The sequence below is a fragment of the Camelus ferus genome, chromosome X, assembly GCF_009834535.1.
Source record: "Camelus ferus isolate YT-003-E chromosome X, BCGSAC_Cfer_1.0, whole genome shotgun sequence".
In the NCBI taxonomy this organism is placed as follows: Eukaryota; Metazoa; Chordata; class Mammalia; order Artiodactyla; family Camelidae; genus Camelus; species Camelus ferus.
In genome coordinates this window covers 78835112-78862686 of record NC_045732.1, presented here as the reverse complement: position 1 = coordinate 78862686, position 27575 = coordinate 78835112, and the positions used below count along the sequence as shown (strand labels likewise).

General features: G+C 37.1%; 1 protein-coding gene across 1 annotated transcript in view; it reads left to right on the top strand.

The window, feature by feature from the left end:
- The window catches only part of PASD1 (PAS domain containing repressor 1), a 65500-nt gene that overhangs the window by 6904 nt on the left and 31021 nt on the right, over nt 1-27575 (top strand). The window contains exons 5-9 of the mRNA XM_032474710.1: nt 212-301; nt 7724-7823; nt 8256-8366; nt 10281-10408; nt 12280-12362. Of these exons, the coding sequence (XP_032330601.1) occupies nt 212-301; nt 7724-7823; nt 8256-8366; nt 10281-10408; nt 12280-12362 (512 nt within the window). The remainder of the gene's footprint in view (nt 1-211; nt 302-7723; nt 7824-8255; nt 8367-10280; nt 10409-12279; nt 12363-27575) is intronic.

Sequence of the window (27575 nt, the reverse complement as noted above, 5' to 3'; positions counted from 1 at the left end):
TTTGACAAACATCTCATGCTTAAGGTTAAGTAGATTCTGTGTAGGAGTCAGAATAATGGAATTTTAATTAAGCCTGTGCCTGCTTTATTGATATTTAAGGACCACAATACATTTTCAGCTTGTGATTATAATTATGTATGGATTTAGAAATAAAGCTATCATTTTATTATTGTTCCATTATTTAATTACATTATTATTCTCTCTTCATTAGTTATTAGATGGCTTTATGATAATCGTGAGCACAGATGGAGTGATAATTTTCGCAGCTGAAAACGTCTTTTCTCTCCTTGGCCATGTACCAGTAAGTTCTTCCAGCTTTGGGGAAAGGATCAGTCGGTGTGTGGTTTAGAGTTTCATTATTTGTTTTCGGAAGAACACAACTCATCAGAGAAGACATTCTCAATGTTGTTAAAACGTGCACCTGTTTTGTTGTCCTCTCAATTGGTTTCAATTTTAAAAGTATAAAAACAAACTTCTAAAATGATCGGAGGTAATGAAACAGTGTGTGTGTATGTGTAAGGTAGGGGGTGGTTTGTAAACTGACCCTGAAGGGGATCTCCAAAGAAGACCGTGGTTTGTCAAATGACAGTCTTCTCTGAATCAGTGGAGACTCCCTAAGGAGAATACTTTGCATGGCAGCCCTCAGCAGGATGAACGTATTTGATTTTGTACATGTCTTGAGTCCACCACATACTCATTCAACAAGGAATGTCATGATTTGTTCATGCTGCCTCATGGCATCCATTTCCAGGTTGGATTTGCTTTTTGTTTCTTTATATTGAAGAAGAAACTCTGATATCATTTAGAAAAAAATAGAAATGACTGCATAATTTAACAATGTTGTAAGTATCCCTGGAGACAGCTACACATGAGTTAGAGTCTCTGATGTTCAAAATTGGTTACTCATTTCTGAAACCTTTGGTGTTACTGTATCCCTGTCAGGAAAATTTCTGTTTCTTCATAGCACCATTGATTTAGAATATATGATTTCTTAAAACTTTTTTCTGGATCTTCAGTCTGCATGCCTAACCAATATATCAGTTCAATATGAAAGTACTATTTATCTTCATATTGTGTGAAGACATCCACCACCACTGCCACCACTCCTGAAATCTGTCACTTGGCTGGTTGTGTTAATCACATCTGGATTGTTGCTTTCATTGCATATTCCTCACTCCACAGAGTTGTCCTAAGAACTTAACGAACCCTGACCCACAGATCTATAGCACTCAAGTTTGAAAATGTAAAGTAATAGAAGTTTTGTTAAATTACCATTTAGTTAAGTTAGAAGTGGAGCTTATTAGGATCTTATTCCACTAGAATAAAAAGCTTTTCAGGCCAGCATGTTGCATAGCCCACTTGGAAATTCAGAGAGCTTTTCTATTCTTTTCTCTTTATTTAAAGATACTATGATACATTTCTTTATTTTTCATTCTCTTCCTTTCCTTTAGAAAACAGTTTACACTTTCAAATCTAATTTATATTTTAGGATGCCAAAACAGCTGAATAAAATACAAATATAAGAGATATTCATTGAACTGAACTTAGGAGTAACTATAGAAGGAGAATGGTTTTATTAAATCTATATTAAAAGAAAGACAGATTAAATTAATTTAATTTAATGTTACAGATTAAATTTTGTTATAGTGAAGACCAGAAAACTACCCAAATTCTTACGGTATTAGATATTACTTAAACCAAATTGGTCATTGATTGAGGCTGGTGACTTTTTCCTACTAAACATGAAGATTTTTCACAGTGATGATGTTATAATATTATCCTTGATTCTTTTTGTATTTTGGTTCAGAATTTTCACTCTTAAGAGGCTCTTTCACCCTTCAGTGTTTGAGGTAACATACACACACACACACAGACACACACACATGTACATACACACATAGCATACATAGTCACCCTAAGGTAGTGGGTTTGAACTACTAATCTTAAACCATGGGCTTGGTAACCTGAGATTGGTATACTTAAAAACAAAGCTATAACTATTGCATCTGTACATAAACATTAAATGGGAATGAGTTTATATATTCTTGTAAAACAGGATTGAAAAGAACTATTCCTGAGGCACAATTTCACACTTCCCCTCATTAAACGCTATCTCATCTTAATTTTTAACCATGCAATATTTTCTAGGCTTTGATTAAAAATTTCATTTTGTAAGTCACTGCTCTTACATTAATATGGAGAGCAAACCATTTCTAGAGTATCTGCTTGGCTCCAGGAGTCTATAGTTTCAGTAAAAATCAAGGCACCTCTGTCTGTTAGGCTACTCTAAGCTGATAGCATGGTGGGGTGGAAAGAACTTGGTTTTTGGAGTCAAATAATCTGGAGATTAAAATTTAACTCTCACTTACTATGTTAGCTTTGGCTTCTCATCGGTAAATGGGGGAAAATACTACTTAGAGAGTGACCAGAAATGGGCTATTACAAATGGTGTGGTTAGTGAGGGCCCATCTAATTATTTGGACAGAGACTTGAATGGCATGTGGATACTGGAGCAAGTGCATTCCAGTCAAATGCAAAAACAAGGGAGAAGGCATGAAATCAGGAAAATACTTGTTGTGGAAAAGCTATGGTAAAGAGGCAGTGCTGTGAGCAAAAAGAAAAATAGTAGGAGGTGAGAGGCTCGGAGCAGTAACAGAGGTCCACCTGGTTTAGGGCCATTGTAATGACTTTGACTATTCCTCCCAGCCACTTGGGGGTTAGGAGCAGATGAGGGAAGTGACCTGAACTTAAGTTTTATCAGAATCACTCTGGCTCTTTTATTAAGAATAGGCTATGGGAGTAGGCATGGAGGTGGGGAGTCCACTTGGAAAGCTATTGCAATAATCCAGGCAATAGATGGTGATGGGTTGCATTAAGGTGGATGTGGAGTAGTCAGTGTTTTGGAGGTAAAATAAGTTTTGCTGATGGATTGGATGGAGGTGTGACAAAAAGATGGGAAAAGTCAAGTTATGATGTTATAAAACATACCATGACTAAAATGATGGCTAATATCATTATCATGGCATTTAGCTTATGCCTGAAATCTGCCATCACATTTTCCCAATTATTGATTTCATTGACAGTTTTCCCTTTGGAAAAACTTATAATAACTTGTAGCGGTAACTTGCAGTTACTTATATTCACTACTTCCTGTCCAAGCAGCCTGCCTTTCTATGCACCCTACCTCATCACTCCCCTCAAAAATGTAAAACACATGCTTGTTATCTTTTATAATTTCTAAACAAAGGAAACTTTTCAAATACACATTTCATCATGGAAAGAGTTTTTCAGCATGGAGTTTTTAAGAGACTTTAGCAAATATGAAAACAAATATATGTATGTATATGCATGACTGAGACATTATGCTGTACACCAGAGATTGACACATTGTAACTGACTGTACTTCAATAATAATAATAAAAAGACTTTAGCAAATTTTGAACATAGGTTATATGGCTAGTTTGTGATAATTGTGATGAGTTTTGCTCTGTTCTCCCTGCGAAGATTACAGCATAGTAGAGACTGATGATGAGTCTTGTTTGATTCAGGATGTAGTCCAAATCTCGTACCTAGGCTCTTATCCTTCTTGGTGCCCTATACAGCCAAACAGTTCTCTAATGCAGGTTTAATGTGAATGTCTCTGCCAGCAAAAAAGATACTGCTTGCCTCAATTCTCATTAAATGTCAAGGAGTGGAGTAAATTTCTTTATTCTTTTTTTGGCATAAGTGAGACTCACCTTACTAATATGTGTGGGACAACTAATAGGTATTTGCAAACTTGGCTTTTAAAAAAATCTCCTTAATTTTTCACTAGTATTTGTCCTTGCTTCATTAAGCTCCAAGTACCTTGATCCTTCTGCCTTGTGTAATAAGGAGAGCAAATGCCAAAGATTTACAAAAATAACATGGTGTTGATAATGCTTTCAGGTCTCTGCCCTTTGTCTAACTATAAAGCAGGGTCACTGGAATGATTGTTAGGACCACTGTTTTAAGTTGGTGGTCAGTGATAAAGCATTCATTGTCACTGTCATCTTCCTTAAAGAATGTAGTTAATTAACAAGAAACTCATTGCCATTGTTTTCCATCCAAGGGAATGTATGCTATTAAAAGAACTGCTCACTTTAAAAAATATTTTTAATTGAGGTTACAATGTTTCGATTTCTGGTGTACAGCATAATGTCCCAGTCATGCATATATATACATATATCTGAAGACTGTTCACTTTGAATTTTTTAAGTGGCAATGCTATCCTCCATTCTTCTACCAGTGAAAGAACTGGTAAGCCTTAGCACTTGTACCTCTCCTTAGAGTATTATTTTATACTTGGCGTCATAATTGTTTGTGCATGTGTCATCTGTCCTGCTGAACTATGTGTTCATTTAAATTATAATGAACATGTCAATTTCATCTTTTTTAACTCTCATAAGTCTCAGCCAAAAAATAATAATAAATTACTTCACATAGAATATTTAAAATGCAAAAACTGGCCCAGTAGCAAATTGGCTGCTCTTGGTGCAAATTGGACTCAAGGCAGCAATGGTGTAGTGGATGGAAAAATGAATATGGAGTTGGATGCAGCTGGATGTGAATCTCATCTCTGAACTTGTGACCCTTCAACAATTGGACCAGCTTTAATTTCTCCATGAATGAAATAGAAGATAATTCTTCCTTTCACAGGGTATTAAGTGAGCTAGTTAGTGTAAATGTACCTAGCACAATGTTCTGACATGGAGCAGTTGTTAATCACGCATTAGATGAATGAATAAATGAGTAGTCTCTACTGACCAGAGATAACTTGGTTTGGTACCTAAAGTGTATTTTATAACTAAACCAATGAAAGCATTTTTATTGAAAAAGTTTAGTTTAATGAAAAATATTTCTTTTGGGAAGTCAGTTTCTTACTGTGTGACTTTCATTGTCAAAATCTATTGCCTGTTAATTTCATAATGTTTTCTGTGCTAAATTAAGGTTCTGCCCTGAATTGAGCCAAGCTTTTTCTTGATTGAGACAGGATCCATCTGCTAATTTGAACATTGGCCAACTCATAGGCTGGCTTCTACAAATGGGCCATAAAAACATATTTCTGAATTTTTACTGCAGATTATTAATATTAATCAGTTAAAATCATTTGAATCTGTGGTTCATCACCCAAAAACATTATTAAGCTACACAGAATACTTTGTTTATTATTTTGTTCCTATCACATTAAAAACTCATTACTTAACTCAATGTCTGATAGTTTATTCACATGTTGCCATATTTCAACTACATGGTACAGCATTAATCATTCATTCAACTAATATTTATTGAGTGCTCAATTGTGTGAAGCTGTGTTCTAGGTGTTGAGAATGTAGCAGTGAATAAGACAGCCAAAGTCTCTGTTCTAATGAAATTCATATTTTATTGAGGGAGACAGATAATAAACAGATAAACATATACATGTGGCTCTGATGTCAGGTAGTGATAAGTGGTATGAAAACAAAGGTAGGAAGAAAATGTCAGGGAACTCATGCTGTTTAAAATACTTTTGGGTCAAGACTTCAATGAAGTAAGTATCTGAGAAAGAGTGTTTCACGCTGAATGAAGAGCAAGTTTAAGGGCCCCAAGATGACTGTCTGCTTGGTGTATCTGGATATGAGCAAGGAGCTGAGTGTACCTGAAGTACAGTGAGTGAGAGAGAGTGGGAGGTGCCAAGGTCAATAGGCAGCAAAGGGCCAGAGAACAGAGCTATAAAGGACAATGGAAGTACTTTGGCTTTTCCTCTGAATGATTTGGGTAGCCAGTGGGAAATGCTGAGCATTTTCTGAATGACTTGGTCTGACTTATGTTTTAAATTAATCACTCTAGCTGCTCTGTGGAAAATGGAGTAGAAGCAAGAGTGTGACAAAAATAGATGCAGGGAGATCAGGGAAGGCTACTGCAGTCATCTAAGATAAGAATGATGGCTTAAGCCAAGTGGTGAGAATTAGACAGCTTCTTTATGTATTTTGATGGTAGAACCAACAGAGTTGCTGATGGACTGGATTTGGGGTTTGAGAGGAAAAAGGCAAATCATCAAGGACAAGCATGTGGGTAAATGGTGCCCTTTACTGAAATGAGTAAGACTGAGGGAGAAGCATGGTTTGCGAGGGAAAATATCAGATGCACTGTTTTGGATGCCTTAAAATTGAAATCCCATTACACATCCAAGTTTAGTTTATCAAGAAGAGTTCATGGAGAAGTCTGGACTAGAGATGAGAAGTTGGGAGTCACTGATAGTTAGATGGTGTTTAATGAGATGGAACTGGAACAGACTACGCAGGGAGACAGTGCAGTAAGAGAAGAGGTCCAATGATGAGGCCCTGGGCAGTCCAATGCCAAGTACTCAGGAAAAGGAGAAAGACCCAGCAAGGAAAACTGTGAAGGAGTAACCTTTGAAGCAGAAGGATATCCATATGTGTATGGTATCCTGGAAGCCAAGCAAACAACTGTTTCAAGGGAGAAGGAGAAATCAGTTGTATCAAATGCTGAGATGTTGGGTAAGATGATGATTGAGAATGGAGTTCTGAATTTGGCAAAGTGGAGGTCATTGGCAACCTTGCAAAAATAGAGTGGTTAGGATAAAAATCTGATTAGTGTGGTTTCGAGGGAGAGTGATAGGTGAAGAAACTAGAGACAGCAAGTGTAATTCCTTTCAAGAATTTTTGTTCTAAAGTGAACCAGAGAAACAGAGCTGGAGGAAAGGATGTAGTGTCAAGGAAGGTTTTGGATTTGGGGAATTTTCTGTTGTTTTCATTTGCAAAATGACAGTTATTAAAGCATCTCTGATATAGCATTTGCATACTATGGGAAAAGCCCAGCAGAAAGGGAAAGTTTGATGATGTGGGGAGAATGGGGAGACTTTCTGGAATGATGTCCTTGAATAGTTGAGAGAGGAAGAAAGACAGTGCACTAGACTTAGGGAGAAGCTTACTCAGTGAAATAAGAAAAAAAGCAGGAGCAGATAGGTTGGTAGATTTGGTGCAGGGAGATATTGACATTTCCTTCTCCCTTTGTTTTTCATTGAAATAAGAAATGTGATCCACAGCTGAATATGAGGATGGTGGCGAGGGTCGGAGGCTTGCAGGTTTGAAGAAAGAAGAAGAGGCAAGGAACCATACTGAAGAGTAGGAGAGTAAATTGTCTAGGGAACTGTGGAATGATTTCTAGGCAGAGCTAAGTGCCCTTTAAAAATGATACACAGCATGGTTGTGGATTTTCCTCCATACACATTCAGTTGCTTGGATGGAGCCAGTGGAGCCAATGAATGATTTAAAATTCACTGAAGCTACCACAAAATAAGGAAGGTATAGGGTCAATGAAGAGTTGAACTTAAGCAGAGTTGGGATTTCCCCAGGGAAATAAAAGCTCATGGTTGTGATTATAATGATTGACTATGGAATCTGAACTGGTTAAGGAGGGATGTAACAGTTTGAAGGTGATAAGGCACACTGAAACTGTGGTAGGAATGGGCTGGAGGTCTCAGTGGGTGGGACAATCATTGGAGAGGTGGGGTACTTGTGTGAGTGTACTGGAAATTTAGGAGGTGATGGTCATAGGATGGGGTAATGTGAATTGGGACTTTTAGAAATCTAACGGGCATGACCTTAAGATGGATCAGATGATAAGCTTAATGTAGGTAAGGAGACAGAGGAAATGAATATAGTAGCACATATAACAGTTTATTCTCTCTTTCTCTCTTGAGGATGAACTTGTGGGTAAAAAATTATTAAGCCTTCTGCCTGAGGAAGAGAAAAGTGACGTCTCCCGAAAGATTGCTTTCAAACTTCCTTTATCAAATTCAGGTACAGATTGTTTTTTCAAATAGTAAGTTTTAGGTTTTAAGAGACAGATAACAATCACTGAGAGAAAGATAAAAATAATGACATGAGAGCCAATATAGCTGCTGATCCTATATTAATTTAACTTAATATAATTTCATAAATTTTATTTCTAGTGTTAAAAAATCTCTCTTTCATTCAATCTTGTTCGTTATCATGAACCTTGATAGTTTCAGCTTTTGCATAATTGCATTACTGTTATATAAATTATGTTCTAGTTGGTACCCCACTCTACAGATATAACATAGATAGCTATGCAAATGCTAACATTCATGGAAAGAAAATAGTAATTTTGTAAAATCTACTCTAAGTAAGACAATAGTTGTACGAAATAATTCTGCAGAATATAGTTAAGTACCAATGTCAATTTGTTTTGTATCTGTTTTCTTTTAGTAGGGAAACATATTGATTTTTGCTGTCATTTAAGAAGAAGAAACATTGAATGTGATAGCAGCCCTTCTTATGAATATGTGAAATTCATCCTGAGTCTAAGAGATGTTTCTAATGGTGAGCAATTCAGTTTTTAATCTGATCTAGATGAAGTTCATGAGTTATGCAGCTCTTAATTGCTAATATAAATCCCCTTCCACCGTCTGTACTCTCAAACTCTCTGACACTCCTATGACCACAAGTTTTGGTTACACACATTAATTAGACTTAAAAAAAAATAATGAAATTTATAAGGTGGAGTTATATAGTAACATGGCTGAACTGATAAGGATGGCTCTTCCTTTCTGTAAATACAAGGAAATTATTGTTAAACCTAACTTAAGAAGTTTAATGCATAACCAATCTTAAGGGAAATCCATGGGTGCCAGAACTTAAAGGATAAAGTACAGGACCCAGTGATAAGAGGGAGCTGATTTTGTGGTGGCCTCAGTGAATTTTAAATCATTCATTGGTTCCACTGGTTGGGATCTGGAGTTCTAATACTCATTCAAGGACCAACACATAAAACCTAGGACTTAAAATTATCAGTAAAATTCTATCCACTGGTCTAGAGAAGGAATATGTTTGCTATCTCTCTCAGAGTTTGAGTAGAAAAAAAAATGTGTCATTTACAAATCACAAACCACGTCTGTGTCTGTCATGTGGATATAGGATCTGAATTTATCATTATTAAGGTTTCAGGAGCTGCAAGCTGATAAATTAACATAAACACTGATTTTGTGCCATTAAAACATGTAGGGCTTGAGTCAGAGGTAAATAGCCCAACAAAAATGTGAAAGGATGCTCAAACTCACTTAAAAAATTTGAAAACCAATGAGTAGTAGCACTGTACATCCATCAGAATGGCAACATTTAGAAGTGTGAATAATAGCAAATATTGGTGAGGACGTGAAAATTGAAAGCACTAATACAGTGAGTGTTGAGAAATATAAACTCATGAAACCATCCTGGAAAACACAGTGAATGTAAGTTCTGCTGATTATCTTGTAACTCAGCAATCCTATCGTTCAGTGGAAATATCTCAGAGGTGAACTTCCAGTGAGATCTGTGTCTAAGGAAACATGTACTGTGTATGTCATAGTGTTGTTAGTGGTAGGAGGGAGTTCGAGACATTCTAGGTGTGCATCATTAGGGAAATGGCCAAGTAAAATTTGGGAAATATACAATATGGAAAACTCTGTAGTAGTTAAAAGCAAAAAACTCTGGATATACATAGTACAATGTGGTTAGATCTTAAAACCATATTGTTGATTGAAAAAAACTGAGAAACCAGAATGAGACATATAGCACAATATCACTTTCATAAATTGCAAAAACATACAGTACATAAAACCAGACTACATATTTTACAAGGATATATATTTAAGGTGGTAGATCAGAGTGGGTGCCTGTGGGTGGGGAAGGGACAGAGAGAAAAAAAATAAAAATGAGAGTGGGAACTTTGTCTGTGTTCATAATATGCCATAAACTCGCAATATAATTAAGTTTTTTGCCACTGAGGTCTAAAAGTATAACAAATGAATAAATGAATGGGTAAATAATGAAATTTAGCTCACAAATTGGCTGTCTGATGTATTTGTCATGTGCCTTGGAAACTAAAGGTCAGATGCCTTTTTAAAAAAACTTGCTTGACTACATACATGCACATTTAATACCCACGTGGTCTATATATAGAAGAGGGAGCTAAATGCCTTTTGGAGACTAAAACTTCCATCCACAGGGTAAGAACACAAGACTAAAAAAATCACCCTGAACTCATGACTATTTCTCAGTAATGAATTCATGTTTTGGTAGAGACCAGGGTGGGAAGGGTGGCTGAAATGGAAGGAAGACAGGAAAAGTTTATTATTCAGAATTCTAAAGACTGTCGACAGGCAGGCAAACAGCACACTGATGTGGCAGGTGCCTGGCTTCTTGCATAATCAGCCTGTCTCTCTAATAGACTGTTGCATGTGTCTCTGTCTCCCTTAGAGCCCCTGTTGCTCTTCCGTAGCTTCTTTCCCAGCCAATCCTATGAGTCATCTGCTACAAATTTTCCTTTGAAGGATCAGTTTTATCTGGTGGGGACTGTTTGTGCCCTTAAAGCTCAAACTCTGCAGGTGAGTATGTTGTGTGTATGCCTCCCACATTGTGACCCTGTGAGCTTCCTTTGAAGGGCCATGTCCCCTTGGGTTCCTCGGCCACTGGATGACATGACTAAAGCACCTGCTGTGTGCAGAAGGTTGTGTTAAAATAGATACATGAATGAGAAAAGATCAGCTCCTGTGTTTCAGAAGGTGAACTTGTGAGTGGAGATCTGGATGCACCTAGAAGAAATGCACACTCACTGACTCTGATATCATTTTAAAGAGGTACACAAGGGCTTGGGGCTGTGACATGTTAAGAGAAGTGATCCTTTTGGCAGGAGGATAAAGGAAGGCTTCTGTCATGAGGTGAGTGTTCAGGCAGGTCTCCTGCCCACCCATTGCTGACTTAGTATTCTCATCATATAGCACTCACAGAATCTGTCTCTAAAAAGAAAAATCAGTCTTTAGAATCCAACTGATAGCTTCAGGCTAATGAATTATTTCCTAAGTAACATATTTAATAAGCACATACTATATGCCAGGCACTGTGCTCAGTGCTGGGGAAACAGACAATAGGCAAGTAGCACTGACATATGTGATGGAGACAGAATCACGTGCTAATGACAGGTGGGAGTAGGGAGTTCAGACAGAGTGCTCAGGGAAGGCCTCTCTCTGGTGACCTGTCTTTTGAACAGAAACCCTGAAGAACACAGTAATAAAAAAATAAGGTACAAGAGGTAGGCAGGGGCCAGCTGATGTAGGAATTTGAGAACCATGGTAATGAGTTTGGGTTTTATTCCAAGTGCAGTGGAAAGCAGGAGGATGACATGATCTGATTTTCTTTTTAAAAGATCAGGCTGCTGCTGGCTGGGATGAGGAGTATCGGGGAGTGATGTGAGAGGTGATAGGGTTTGGACTAGGATTGTTGTCATGGAGATAGACGTACACAGATTTGCGTGATATTTTGGAAGTAGAGCCCAAAGTCCTTGGTAATGCGATGGAAATGGATGGGAGAAGACAGAGAGATCACTCAAGGATGACTCTTACTTTTTAGTCCTGAGCAGCTCAGTGAATGAAATGGTCATCAAGTGACTTGAGCAAGACTGGGACAGTGTGGATTGGGCAGGTCGGGGGGGACAGGAACTGGGGGTGAAATCAAAAACTCTCTTTGAGCTGTGTCCATGTTGTGATGACCTTGTGACATACAACACATTCACCTACCTGACAAGACAGGCCTCTGTATCCAGACCACCTGATTTCCCATTCTGACTCTACCAGCTGCAGGACCTTATCTAAGCCACGTCTTTTAGCCTCAGTTTCCTTTTCTATAAATGGCGATAGTAATAACTCTTTTTATGGTTGTCATGAAGAGCAAATAAGACATCACCTCATATCTGGTTAGCATTCAGTAAATGTGAGCTCTTACAGTCACCATGATCGTTGTCATTCTTATTTTTAGCATTAGCGTTAGCACTGTTATGGGTGGGACCCAGAGAAGGCAAAAGACCTGCTTTACTTTTCCTCTGACCACATTACAGAAGCTGTGAAGGACTCCTTTATGTTCAATTTTGGAGTAGTGATCTGTGTTATCACTTTTCCAAATTTAAGACAGTGAGAAAAGTGGTGGAGAGAAAGCAATTGAATGAAGTTCTTGGTCTGGTTGGCCCATTCATTATCCTTCTCTGGTGACTGTGATTTAAACTCTCATAACTGTCATGAGAAGGTCGACATCCCATCTAGAGGTTCACCCCCCAAATCTCCCTCCTCAGTGCCTTTCTCACACTGATATACAGATGAGTTGGGTGTGAGATTGCTTTCAAAGTTGATACATCCTATACAAATAATGTCAGGTATTTTGTACTCTAAGTACATTTTAAGTATCTAAAATGCCAGTTTTTCTGCAGGAACTTTTCACTGCAAAGGAGTCCAATAAAGATGCCCTGCTGACTCAAGATTCGGATGAGGAATATCTATCTCTGGACCACAGGTGAGAGGCTAATGTTGACTTAAGTAATGGAGGTGTAGGGCATACTTTTATTAGACAAAACTGAAAGAACAGAAATAACATCTATGAATATTTTTCCATCAAAATGAAAACAAAAAACACAATTGAATACAGATGAGCAATCTCCTAGACTGAATATAAATATAAGTGATTGGCTTTTTATCTTTTTTTAAAAGCAACAAATAGAGCAACCTTAACTGCTGCAGGCATTTAATGACTTTCAAATTAAGACAATACATTTACAAATAGACTTGATTGCTTCTTTTTCTTGAAACACTTTAAATAGTAGAAGAACAAATAAGCATTATGGTAACTGCTATTATACAGGTGTCCCTCTTTTTGTGAATCTAATCTGTTCTTGAACATTTGTTTGTTAACAAATTTTCAGAGAACAAAAGCCAGTAATTTCATTATTTTGAATGGGAAAAATAAAAATGCGTTCCTAACCCATAGGAAAATGCCAACTTGCCTGATATTACTAAACTCCTTAATACACCTATTTAACAATCTACCAAGAATTTCGATAAAATGTAAATTGCAATACTATCTAGTTATTTAATATTTGATAAACTCATTAGTAGGTATTTTGTACATAGTAAACCATAATACTTGACACTGCTCAGTATATAATATTGAGAACGGATTACATTTTCCTTCTATGTTACAGTGTACATGGATATGTAAATAAATAACAAAATAATACGTTAAGGATGAGCAGTCCATGCCAGTAACACTTAGCAAAATCAAATAAACAAGAGGACTTCTTGAGAGGTTTCTTAAGATGGAAGGCACGTTTGTGTGAGGTCTGGTGGTGAGAGGAGGGAGCTGGAAGCTGTAGTCTCTGTTACTCTTTGCTGGTGGGAGGAGGTAAGGAAGAAAGAGCTGGTGAAGAAATGAGTTAAACAGGAAATGTCTGAGGTTCATCTGTGTCTGGATCTAAGGAACAGGGGAGGATCTTGCCTTCCTGGCAGGAGAGCTCAGAGGTGTTTGGCTAAGAACCACTGTCTGAAGCTACACACATAACAGCGGGATGAAAAACAGAGCTCACAGTGGCAGTCTGTTTGCATTCCCTTTGCGTGGCGTCCTACAACTCTTGCTAACATGAGACCGCATTTGTGATTGTGTGTTGAACGTGATAGGTCTGCTCCTGCCATGATCACACTCACTTTACCCAGCAAGGTGTAAATATTCACCACTGTATTTGTGATTCACAGGCGTTAAGGACATCATGCATGGCCAAGCTTAAAACTAATAGCCATTCAACCCTTTTATTAATTGAATTGTTGTTTTAGTTCCATTTGCATCCTTCAATTTATAACTCATAAGAGAAGCAATAACTCTTTCAGAATCCTTAAGTATCTTTTCATATTATGAAGTGGTGGGATTGGGTCTTTTCTTTTCTTTTCTTTTTTTAAATTGAAGTGTAGTCAGTTTACAATGTTGTTAACTTCTGGTGTACAGTAGAGTGATTCAGTTATATATGTAAATATATATATTTTTCACATTCTTTTTCATTATAGGCCATTATAAGATATTGAATATAATTCCCTGTGAGCCATGCAATTCTTTTTTTTATTGAAGTATATTCAGTTACAATGTGTCAATTTCTAAAAAACTAAAAATAGACTTGCCATATGATCCAGCAATCCCACTCCTGGGCACTTATCTGGAGGGAACCCTAATTTGAAAAGATACATGCATCCCAGTGTTCATAGCAACACTATTTACAATAACCAAGACATGTAAAGAACCTAAATGTCCAGTAACAGATGACTGGATAAAGAAGCTGTGGTCTATTTATACAATGGAATACTACTCTGCCATAAAAAAGAATAGAATAATGCCATTTGCAGCAATATGGATGGACCTGGAGATTGTCATTGCAAGTGAAGTAAGCCAGAAAGAGAAGGAAAAATACTATACGATATCACTCATATGTGGAATCCTTAAAAAAAAAGAAAAAAGAGGACACTAATTAACTCTTCTACAGAACAGAAACAGACTAGCAGACATAGTCAATTCTCAATGTGCTTTATCATTCCCAGCTGTTATTGTAGTGCATGCACTTACTTGGGCATCTTACCCATTTCCTTCATTAGTTACTCTGCTTTATTAGAAGACCTTTTACTAATTAATCTGGGAGAGAGAATATCTATAAAACATAACACATTTAAACAACATAAACTCTAGACACTGTTCTATCAGAATATCTGAGATACAATAGCAGCAAAGTACATGCTTTTACTTAGGTGTGCATGACTTAAACATAGTCTTGTCTGCAACCTAAAACAGATTTATTTAGTAGGTTTGGGTAATGAATTTTGTGTAAATTAGCAGATCATTATAGCAGATATTCAGAGAGTGAGAGTTCAGAGACTGAAGAGACTTGCATTTTATTTTTAAGTAAAACTTAATTGTATGAAAAATATTCTGGTGTAGAAATGAGCCATGCCACTGCTCTTCACACAATATAAGAAAAATGTTTTCTTAAGGCTTAAAATCATATCCTTTCTAATATTGTAAGAAATTATCATTGTTGGATGAATGAACTATAGTTTCATATATTCAATACTTTCATAAAGTATTACTACAGTTTCTTCAAGAAGTAGGCAACGGGTTTGATCATGTAGACAGTAAGATAGAAAAGTGACACTTAGGAAAGAATTGATGGATTTGATGAAGAAAATTTTGTTTAATTCCATCCCTGCCTTCCTTCTCATATCCCTCCCCTCTCGTCCAGCATGATTGCCACTGTGCTGGCTCCAGCTACCTCTGCTTTCATGTGATGGATCGTTGGTGGGCCTGGGTCGTCTACTAGCCTGAGGTCTACAGGGAAGCCCTGTCAGCCTCATCCCCATCTAGCACAGAGCATGACATTGAGCAGACAGAAATGAACATCTGTTCAGGGACTGACTGATTGACTGAGCCTATCAAAATGGTAATCCTTATTTACAAAACAGAAACAGACTCACAGACACAGAAAACAAACCAAACTTATGGTTACGGGGTCGGAGGCTGGGGGGAAGGGGGTGGGAAGGGATAAATTGAGAGTTTCAGATTTGCAGATACTACTATATATAAAATAGATAAACAATAAGTTCATACTGTATAGCACAGGAAACTATATTCAATATCTTTTTGTAACTTATGGTGAAAAAGAATATGAAAACGAATGTATGTATGTATAAGTATGACTGAAACATTATGCTGTACACCAGAAATTGACACAACATTGTAAACTGACTAGACTTCAATAAAAATGTATATGTTAAAAGATGGCAATCCATTCCATGCCATGACACCTCACAAACTTGATGCAGGATTGTTATAGATGAGTGCAGCACCAGTATTGCTTGATTTTTTTTTCATAGACATTCTTTATCCTCAGGATCTTTTCAAATAACAACAAGAGGTTGTGGTCTGTGAGACATGTAGTTTGTAGGCACCCTGAGCAGTAATTGATAATCTGGCTCCCATGTTATACCCTCAGAGATGATTAAAAAAATAATCAGGCACAAAAGGCATAGGGACCTAGAGCTCCCCGAATGCTTCTGGAACTTCCGTTGGTAATGCTAAATGTTCTTTGAAAGGCAAGGAGCATCCTGCTAAGAGGCTTGAAAGCTTTGTGCTTATGAAAGAAACACAAAGAAGGGTGTTTAATATATTTAGAAGAAAGGGTCTGTTTCCATGTAGGATGTCCTGTCCTTGCATATTTCAGATTTGAAGCTAGAGAACCTTTTATTTCAGGAAAGGGACTCAACAACTGGGTTTTCCATGAAAGCTACAGATGTACTGGAGTAGGTCTTGCTTGCTTGGACCATAGAACATAGAAAGAAATAAGGAATACTTCAGAGTTAGTGAGGGGCAGGCACAGAATTGAATACTGTGTACCCCTTTCCTATCTTCCTACTGCTAGAGACAGAGGAAGCACCCAGCTACTCTGTTAGTTTGGCTAGATGTATGTAGAGGTAAGGCCCAAAGTTCTGTCATAGCATCATCTTTTTTTTTTCTTTTGAAGTTCAGTTATGTATTCAAGGTCTTGATTTCATTTCCTTTGGGTATATACCCAGAAGTGGGATTGCTGGATCACATGAGAGTTCAATTTTTAAGTTTTTGGAGAACTTCCATACTGTTTTCCACAATGCTTGTGCCAATTTACATTCCCACCAACACTGTACAGGGTTCCCTTTTCTTCACATCCTCACCAACATTTGTTATCTCTTTTCTTTTTGAGAATAGACATCCTAACAGGTGTCAGGTACTATCTCATTGTGATTTGCATTTGCATTTCCTTGCTGATTAGTGATGGAGAGCACTGTTTCATATACCTGTTGATCATCTGTATGTATTTTTGGAAAAATGTCTTTTCAGGTCTTTTGCACATTTTAAATTGGATTTGTTTCCTGTTTTTTTGTTTGTTTGTTTTTACTATTGAGTTGTATGAGTTCTTTATATATTTTAGATATTAACCCCTTATCAAATATACAGATTGCAAATATTTTCTCCCACAGGTTGCTTTTCCATTTGTTGATTGTTTCTTTTGCTGTCCAAAAGCTTTTTAGTTTCAGGTGGTCCCACTAGATGATTTTTGCTTTTGTTGCCTATGCTTTTAGTGTTATATACAAAGTGTTATCTTTTTTTTTTTTTACTGAAGTACAGTTAATTACAATGTGTCAGTTTCTGGTGTACAGCACCATGTCCCTGTCACAAAGCATTATCTTAATGTAAGTGCATTCTGTACTTTATTCTTCATGATGTGATTTCATGTTTTATAACCTCCTCTCGACAAATCTATAAGGTAGATTTTAAACCCATTGTAAAGGTGAGAAAGTTCAGTTACAGAGGATGTATAATTTACCCAAACTCATGAAGTTGGCTAAGCAGTAGAGCTAGAATTGAGACCGAGATTATCCTGGGCTTGTTCCTGTTAGGAAGCAGTTTCAGGAGCTGTGGCTGGCATGGGATTCCAAGCAGAAAACTCAAATAGTCTTTGGGAAGTACTTGATTGGGACATTACTGAGAGACAACTTTTTCCCTGTAATTTCACTTTAAATTTAGGGGGAGAAAGGAATTAGTAGGGAAGGAGACCACACCGATTAGCCCTAACACTGTACAAAGATAGAGAACAGTGGAAAATCAAATGGCGAGTCTTTCCAAGGGTTCTTGTAGCTCTTACCTTTGCTTGCAGTCTTCAGAAACTCTGCTTTGGTGCTGGAATTGGTCGCCGGGGAGATTCTACCTGTCAGCAACCGCACCAAAAAGAATGTTCCTGGCTAATTCCCCTTTCAACTTGTTTCAGTGAAGAGTAACCTTGTATAAAAGTATGAGGAGAATTTTGCAGAGATGTTCAATGGTCTTAATTAGTGAGGTTTTGTTGTACAGAACCTTTGTACTATTCTGTACTGATTTCATTCCTTGTATCTGCCTCCTCTTGAGCTGAAGAAGGACCCTATACATAACTGTATCACATGCCATTTGGTTTGGTTTCTCTATCACTAGATATCAAGTTTGCATAGTCTTGTCACTCCAACCCAGTGAAACTTACTCATACAGCAAATGTTTAGTACCTACTACGTGGGAGTTTCTATTCTAGACTCTGAGGATACAGCAGTGAACAAAAATCCTTATTTTCCTGGAGCTTCTATTCTAGTAGAGGAAAAGAAAAATAAAAAATAAGCCAGAGTAGGTGAGATGGTGAAGAGGACCAGGGGAAAATATTAAGCATTGAAGAAATATAGCGAAGGTTGTAGAGGGAGGTTAAATTGTATTAGATTTTGCCATGTGCGGTTGACATTTTTATAGTTTACAAGATGATGCAGTATTGGAAGTCCCCAGTGGTTAACATAATAGACAGGGTTGTCAGGTAAGGCCTTAACAAGAAGGTGACTTTTTAGTTAACACGTGAAAGAAATGGAGGAGCAAGCAGTGTGTATTTGGGAGGAAATAGTCCAGACAGAAGGAAGAGCAGATGCCAAGTCCCTGAAGCAGGAGCACATTGGGGTCTGTTTGAGAAACCAGTGTGGCTGGTGCAGATTCAGCAGAGGACAACTAGTAAGAAAGGAGGGCAGAGAGGAACAGAGGATTAGAAGACACAAAACTAGGGTGAGGGTATAGCTCAGTGGTAGAGCATGTGCTTAGCATGCGCAAGGTCCTGAGTTCAATCCCCAGTACCTCCATTAAAAATAATAAACAAACAAACAAATCCTTACCAAAATATTAGCAAATAGAATCCAACAGCACATAAAAAACATTACACATCATGATCAAGTGGGGTTCATCCCAGGGACACAAGGGTGATTCAACATATGCAAAACAATCAATGTAACACATCACATCAACAAGAGAAAGGACAAAAACCACATGATCATCTCAACAGATGCAGAAAAAGCATTTGATAAAATTCAACACCCATTTATGATAAAAACTCTCGCCAAAGTGGGTATAGAGGGAACATATCTCAACATCATAAAAGCTATACATGAGAAACCTACAGCCAGCATAGTACTCAATGGTGAAAAACTCAAAGGCTTCCCACTAAAATCTGGGACAAGACAAGGATGCCCACTATCACCACCCTTATTCAACATAGTCTTGGAAGTCCTAGCCACAGCAGTCAGAAAAGAGAGAGAAATAAAAGGGATCCAAATTGGAAAAGAAGAAGTAAAAGTGTCACTATATGCCAACAACATGTTACTATATATAGAAAACCCTAAAAGGTCCACACAAAAACTACTAGAGCTGATTGAAGAAGTCAGCGAGGTAGCAAGTTACAAGATTAACGTTCAAAAATCAGTTGCATTTCTTTACACTAATGATGAATCAACAGAAAAAGAAAGTAAAGAAACAATCCCCTTTAAAATAGCACCCAAAGTAATAAAATACCTAGCAATAAATCTAACCAAGGAGGTGAAAGTATTATACACAGAAAACTATAAACCATGGATGAAGGAAATTAAAGAAGACTTTAAAAAATGGAAAGATATCCTATGCTCCTGGATTGGAAGAATCAATATTGTTAAAATGGTCACACTGCCCAAGGCAATCTACAGATTTAATGCAATCCCTATCAAATTACCCAGGACATATTTCACAGAACTAGAACAAATCATAATAAAATTTATATGGAACCATCAAAGACCTAGAATTGCCAAAACATTACTGAAGAGAAAGAAACAGGCTGGAGGAATAACTCTCCCAGACTTCACACAATACTATAGAGCTACAGTCATGATTATAAATCAATAAAAAATGTTAAAAAAAAAGACAGCATGGTATTGGTACAAAAACATATAGACCAATAGAACAGAATAGAGAGCCCAGAATTGAACCCACAAACTTTTGGTCAACTAATCTTCAACAAAGGAGGCAAGAATATACAATGGAATAAAGACAGTCCCTTCAGCAAATGGTATTGGGAAAACTGGACAGCAACATGTAAATCAATGAAGCTAGAACACTCCCTTACACCACACACAAAAATCAACTCAAAATGGATCAAAGACTTAAACATAAGACAAGATACAATAAACCTCCTAGAAGAAAATATAGGCAAAACATTATCTGACATACATCTCAAAAATATTCTCCCAGGGCAGTCTGCCCAAGCAATAGAAATAAAAGCAAGAATAAACAAATGGGACCTAATTAAACTTACAAGCTTTTGCACAGCAAAGGAAACCATAAGTAAAACAAAACAACAACCTACGGAATGGGAGAAAGTTTTTGCAAATGAAACCGACAAAGGCTTGATCTCCAGAATATATAAGCAGCTCATACGACATAATAAGAAAAAACAAACAACCCAATCCAAAAATGGGCAAAAGACCTAAACAAGCAATTGTCCAAGGAAGAAATATAAATGATTATTAGGCACATGAAAAAATGCTCAATATCACTAATTATCAGAGAAATGCAAATCAAAAATACAATGAGGTATCACCTCACACCAGTCAGAATGGCCATCATTCAAAAGTCCACAAATGACAAATACTGGAGAGGCTGTGGAGAAAAGGGAACCCTCCTACACTGCTGGTGGGAATGCAGTTTGGTGCAGCCACTGTGGAAAACACTACGGAGATTCCTCAAAAGACTAGGAATAGACTTATATAACCGAGGAATCCCGCTCCTGGGTATATACCCAGAAGGAACCCTACTTCTAAAAGACACCTGCACCCCAATGTTCATAGCAGCACTATTTACAATAGCCAAGACATGGAAACAGCCTAAATGTCCATCAACAGATGACTGGATAAAGAAGAGGTGGTATATTTATACAATGGAATATTATTCAGCCATAAAATCTGACAGCATAACGCCATTTGCAGCAACATGTATGTCCCTGGAGAATGTCATTCTAAGTGAAGCAAGCCAGAAAAAGAAAGAAAAATATCATATGAGATCGCTCATATGTGGAATTAAAAAAAAAAAGAACATAAATACAAAACAGAAACAGACTCATAGACATAGAATACAAACTTGTGGTTGCCAAGAGGGCGGTGGTGGGAAGGGACAGACTGGAGTTCAGAATTTGTAGATACTGACAGGCATATGCAGAATAGATAAAAAGATTTTATTGTATTTTGTTTTTAAATTGTTTTATTCACATATAGTTGATATACAGTGTTGTGTTAGTTTCAGATGTACAGGATAGTGATTCAGTTTTATTTATACATATGTATTCTTTTTCAGATTCTTTTCCATTATAGGTTAGTACAAGCTACTGAATATAGTTCCCTGTGCAATACAGTAGGACCTTGTTGTTTATCTATTTTATATGTAGTAATTTGTATTGGCTAATCCCAAACTCCTAATTTATCCCTCCCCTTCCTTTCTTCTTTGGTAACCATAAGTTTGTCTTCTATGCCTGTGGGTGTGTCTCTGTTTTGTAAATAAGTTCATTTGTATCATTTTCAGATTTCACATATAAGTGATATCATATGGTATTTGTCTTTCTCTGTCTGACTTACTTCACTTAGTATGATAATCTCTAGGTCCATCCATGTTGCTGCAAATGACATTATTTCATTCTTTTTTATGGCTGAGTAGTATTTCGTTGTAATATTTATACCATATCTTCTTTATCCAGTCATCTGTCAATAGACATTTAGGTTACTTCCGTGTCTTGGCTATTGTAAATAGTTCAAGCCAGTACGTTTTAAACCTCCATCCTTGTGAGGTGGTTCTACACCCATTAAGACCCAAACTGTTCCATGAAAACTGTCCATGCCTCCTTGCTGGGTGGTGGAGATGTGACCCAGTCTGAACATGATGGAATTCCTAGCTTGGGGGCCACAGACAGTCAGATAAATCCATGCTCTCAGCACCCACCTGAGAGACAGGCACATGCCGCCACCTGGAGTTGTGGATAGGAGAGGAGTTGGGGCTTTCCAGCAGACTGGCATCCAAGGAAATAATAGCCCATGAGCCTAGTCCCATGCTGCTGTGGTGGTTAGATTTGGAGCCAGCCTCTTGGTTTCCATTTAATTTGTCTTATTGGTATGTACAGGTTCTGATCCTTGAAAAGGGGAGACATAAAACAAAAGATAGAAAAAGAGATGCAGCCTCAGAATTCTGGCTTTTAGATTCCGTTGTGTTTATATGACCTTTAGCCAACCCATATTCCATCTTCAGCTACATGACAAATTTCTTTGATCCTCTAAAAGCATAAAATCTTTAGACTGTCTTATTAGATTTACGATTGATAAGAGCAACTTCATTGTTAGTATTTTTTTGAAAAGCTCTAAGTAAGTTTTGTACTCAAAACTTAGTGAAGCGACCCTGAAATCACTGCGGGTTTCGACACTAATAAAAAAAAGTTTAATAAATATCAAAGTTTAGAAAAATCTGGGATGAATTATCTCAGTATTTGCCTATTTATGAAAAATAGTTTTGGATAAATATGCTGGCAGCTGCTTGTTCTACTCAGACAGTTAACAGTGTAATATACTTTTTCTTCATGGTATTCATTTATCATTGCTTAATGAAGATGGCAGGCTGCGTATTAGGTATCAGAAGAAGTGGGACATGCTCCTGTTCTCTTTTGACATAATACCTTTCTCTTTGCCTCTTATTTATTCATTTATTTATTTATTGAAGTCTAGTCAGTTACAATGTGTCAATTTCTGCTGTACAGCATAATGTTTCAGTCGTACATATCTATATATACACATATATTCCTCTTCATATTCTTTTTCATTATAGGTTACTATAAGATGTTAAATAGAGTTCTCTGTGCTATACAGAAGAAATTTCTTTTCTTAATCTATTTTATATATAATAGTTAGTATTTGCAAATCTTGAATTCCCAATTTATCCCTCCAAACCCCTTTCCCCCCCAGTAACCCTAAGTTTGTTTACTATGTCTGTGAATCTATTTCTGTTTTGTAGGTAAGTTCATTAGTGTCTTCTTTTTTCTTTTCTCTCTCTTTTTTTAAAGATCCACATATGAGTGATATCATATAGTATTTTTCTTTCTCTTCCAAAGCTGTTTGTTGAAATATGGTCTTGTTCTTCCGCTCAAAAGCTTTCAGTGTTTTCCCCTGGTTCTTGGAATAAAATCCAACATCCTTTTGTATGATTTGTAAGCCATACTGCTCTCCTGCCTACCTAATCCTCCAATCTCATTTCGTGCCACACTCACTATCTCTCCTTCTCCAGCAGCATATTGGCCTCCTGTCTTCTGGGAATTCTCAAAGTTCTTTTGTAACACAGAGCCTGTGCACGTGCTTATGTCCTCAACTTGAACTACTCTTCTATCGTGTTGCCACATGGTTGGCTCATAATGCCCCCCTAGGTCCATTTTGGGGTCTCTTCCCACGGCACCCTGCCCTTTTTCTTCGTCATGCTTTTTGCTATTTGTAAATGTATAGTTATCTTTGGACTATTTGTTTATGGTCTGGATTCCCCATGACACTGTCAACTCCATGAGGCTGTGTTCTCAGTGTCCAGCTCTGGGCCTGCCATCAGAAACTTACTGCCTAGTGCAGAGATGTACAAGAAAAACAAAAATGATAATAAAGTCACAATTCCATGTAAGTGCCATCTAACCTCTTTCACTGTGCCTTTGTTCTTGTTTTCTGCAGGGACTAAAATGCCTTTTCCATCTATACATTGTGTGCTTAAACCCTCCTTCCCATTCAGGAACCAGGTCATTCCTCCTCCTCTCTGAAGTCCTTCCTACCGCCTGGGCACCTGGATTGGGAAGAACTCTCCCCTCTCTGCTTTCCTAGTGACACTGTTCACTTTGTCTTGAGATCACAGGGACTGACGTAGCTCTTCTTCTAGAGAATCAAAAGCTCTAAGAAGGAGGTATCCAAATTGCATTCAGCTTGTGTCTCCCTCAGTTCAGAGAGTAGCTTGTCTTATTCAATTAACTCACTTTGTGATTTCTAGGATACAAGTGTGTGATTAGCTGTGTGTCCACCTTGCCACTAGAAGCTAAGGGGACTGATTTGCAGAATGTAAAAGGAAAAGAAGGCCCAATTTAAAGTCATATCTCAGGGGGGAAGGGTATGACTCAGTGGTAGAGTGCCTGCTTAGCATGCATGAGGTCCTGGGTTCAATCCCCAGTACCTCCATTAAAAAAAATCTAATTTGCAGATACTAACTACTATATACAAAATAAATAAACAAGAAATTTATACTGTACAGCACAGGGAACTGTATTCAATATCTTGTAGTAAACTATAATTAAAAAGAATGTGAAAATGTATATATGCGTGTGTATATTATATATATATATATATATATATATATATGACAAAACTATTATACTGTACTCCAGAAATTGACACAACATTATAAACTGACTATACTTCAATTAAAAAAAGAATATGAAAATGAACCTAAGTAAATAAATAAATAGATAACCTAATTATCTACCCCCATCAAAAAAATAAAATAATAAAGTCATATGTCGTATCTATACAACCAACATTTAGGCCATCAGTGCTTTCATAAGCAACAAAGACACAAGAAAGTTTTTTTCTTTTAACATATGCTTGGACTTGACTGATTTCTGTTGCTTTATTTCTACAACTGGCTCAATAATAGTCATATAAAAGTGACAGAAGAAACACAGAATGTCACCTTCGAAAAATGATTGAGACGGTGAATTTTAAAGTAGGAAGATTGAGATGCCAAATAAAACATGGGCTGTTTGGCAAAACCTTATCATGAACATATATACCCAGACCAGGCCCTCTGGAGCCTCTGAAGTGCTGTGTCAAGGAAATCATTTTGACCGAACAGTGCTGAATTTTAATTTATAAAAATGTTCTTAGACCATTTCATACTGAAGGAAATATTTGATAATAGATTAATATTTTGATGATCAAATATGTGATATTATGAAAATAATGACATCTGCAAGTAAATACGGTAGCAGGTGAACTGTAAAAACTAGGACTGAGCTGTCAGTCCTAGTCCTTCAAATACTTTGTTCTTTTGGAGTAGGAGATGCATCCCCATAGAACGCTCTGTCCTCTGCTGGAAGGCTTGGTCTAAAAGGCTTATTAGTTAGTGGGAACAGAGCAAACCCTCTTTATATCTTACCACACAGTGCTGGTCTTAGTATAGTCTCTAGTCTGATTTATGAATTTCTCCTGGAATGAATTTTCCACAAATATATGATGGAGAACTCTGTAGCCTTGACATTCATTCTGCTTATGAATGTCTTTAGTGTTAGCAGCTGGCTTCCAGGCTGGGTTCCAGGCATGTTCCAGTGACTCACCAACCAACACTATATGTTGCCTTCTCTACATTTGAAAAAGGGGCAGACCACAGAACACTAATCAGATTCTAACGGTGCCTTCTTATTTGCTTAATATTTATATACTGTTTCAGAAGAGGCCAATAACAGCAGTATTCTTTTCAAGATGATAAAACCTTGAAAAACATTATTTTGGTTGATGACCTACCATATATTTTTTTAACATTTTTTATTGATTTATAATCATTTTACAATGTTGTGTCAAATTCCAGTGTTCAGCACAATTTTTCAGTCATTCATGGACATATACACACTCATTGTCACATTTTTTTCTCTGTGAATTATCATAACATTTTGTGTATGACCTACCATATTTTTAAAGAAATAGAGTTTTTGTTTACTTGGTGTTTGTCTGCTTTCTTTTTGTTCTTTGACATCAGGGCACCGCTCACCATAGACAACTTGCCCCTTGAGGTACTGGGGGTCATCAGACTAGGATTTTTACCATGTTGATGATTTGTATGTACTTTCAAGGTATTATGAATATTGTGTATTTCTTTTTTTTTCCATTCTGGTGAGGAAATACCATAGAGTGCCATTAGATGTTTTTCCGCTTTTGATGTGTTTGTGGAAAACTTGTGTAACCAAAAAAAGCACATTAGAGAAGTTCAAACTGGCCCTTTAGAGAGTGATGTTTTCTATGAAATAGATGCAGTAAGCCTTTGGTGAAAATTTTACCATTTGGACTCCAGCCTTTGTAAAACACTGAAATATATGAGGGTTGAAGCATTGAGTTTTGTTCCTTTTAGTTGTGTATGAGTAGTGGTTGGAAGCAAGTCTGTTAACATAACTAAGACAGAGACTGAATTTTCTTAGCTATGTGATAAAAGTAATTACCTACCAGATAATTTTAAAAGGGACCCCATATTTTAACATTTTGTTTTAAATCTTCATATTCTAGTATGTAAAATCATCTGAGCTATTCTATGTAAATTCAATTATATGTCAGTTTAGATATATTAGCTTCAGATATATCAGTTGTTTATCAGCTATGTATCAGCTCACACAAACAATATGATTATAAAAGCCACAAGAATCTATGTCCATGGCTTGAGCAGAAAGAATGGGAGATGCTATTGGTAAAGTACATTTGGCTTACAGACCCTACATCATCCATACATGGGCCTTGATCTTCTTTGCATTTTGGCCAGGGAACAGTGAAGGATGTGGTGGTCAGAGTAGGGAATCCAAGAGAAAAGCCAAGTATTTCCCAAGCCACCTTATTTCACTTTCTGCCTATCTCCCAACCCTTGCATGCATGTATTCACACACACACACACTCAAACACACAACCCAAATATTTCCCTACTCTATCCTTTTTGACTCTGGTATGATAGGTCAGAAAATACATATTCTTTTTGTCAGAACTCAAACGTAAAAATTACCAGAGCCTTTAATATAGGATAGTCAATGGTATAAATGTCTCTATTGGAGAAGACTGGTAGATTCAAATAACAAACTCCTTCCATCCAGGATATCTGAATGAAATAGCATATTTCGCTCCTCCCATCAATAAAAAGAAAGACAGAAAAATTTTTGAGACTGAAAATGGCATTCAATCCAAAAAAATATTTCTAGAAGCAGCCACTCAGAAAGTGTTTCTATATTCAAATGCTAATTTTTTTTAAAAAAAGTGGGTGGATTTGTTATCTCTTTGTAAGCAGGAAACTAATCTTTAACAATTTCAGATTCATCAGGAGCTTTCCCAAATGAGAATAGACTGGGGATTCTTTGATGGGACTCTGAGTTTTCCACTGGATACCACAGTCATGGAAGGAAAGAAATCTTTCACTTACTTGTGTTTTTCAAATTGCAAGATGTCGTTTATTCATAGTCTTTCATTTGAGAGAAGTCATGGCCAGGTCCCGGTGAATTCACCAAAAACAAATTCTTGGAAAGTTTCCGGCCAAATGGTCAATTTGGAGATCATCCAAAGCCTTATGCCATCATCAAAGGTTTGGCAGCAGACTTCCCAATGAGCCTGGTCTGGATATCTTGGGAAAGCTGTCTCATCAGACGTCATCTGCTTCAGTTCTGGGAAATCACCAGATGACGTGCAGGCCCAGTCAGGGTCTGGTCTTTCTTTAGGAGTGTCATGTGAATTCAAGGGTCTGTTCCTTTCAGTTTGGTGGCACAAGGGTTGGTTAGCAATACTTGATAGAGGCCTTTCCAGCAAAGTTGGAGAAAGTTCTTCTGGAGGTGACTCTTCTAATAGATGAAACCTCCAGTTTGCAAAATGTAATGTTTAAGGTCTTCATCCCCCAAGTGCACAGTGTGAAAAGATTGCTTGAACAAAACATGTTTATTTTTAATAGAAGCAACTAGGCCTTTGCAGTTTTGGATTATCTCTCCTTTTATCAGTTGTGACTTAAAAGAAGCAGGAGCCAAGTGCATTGGGTGTCCTGTGACTATCTCAAAGGGTGACA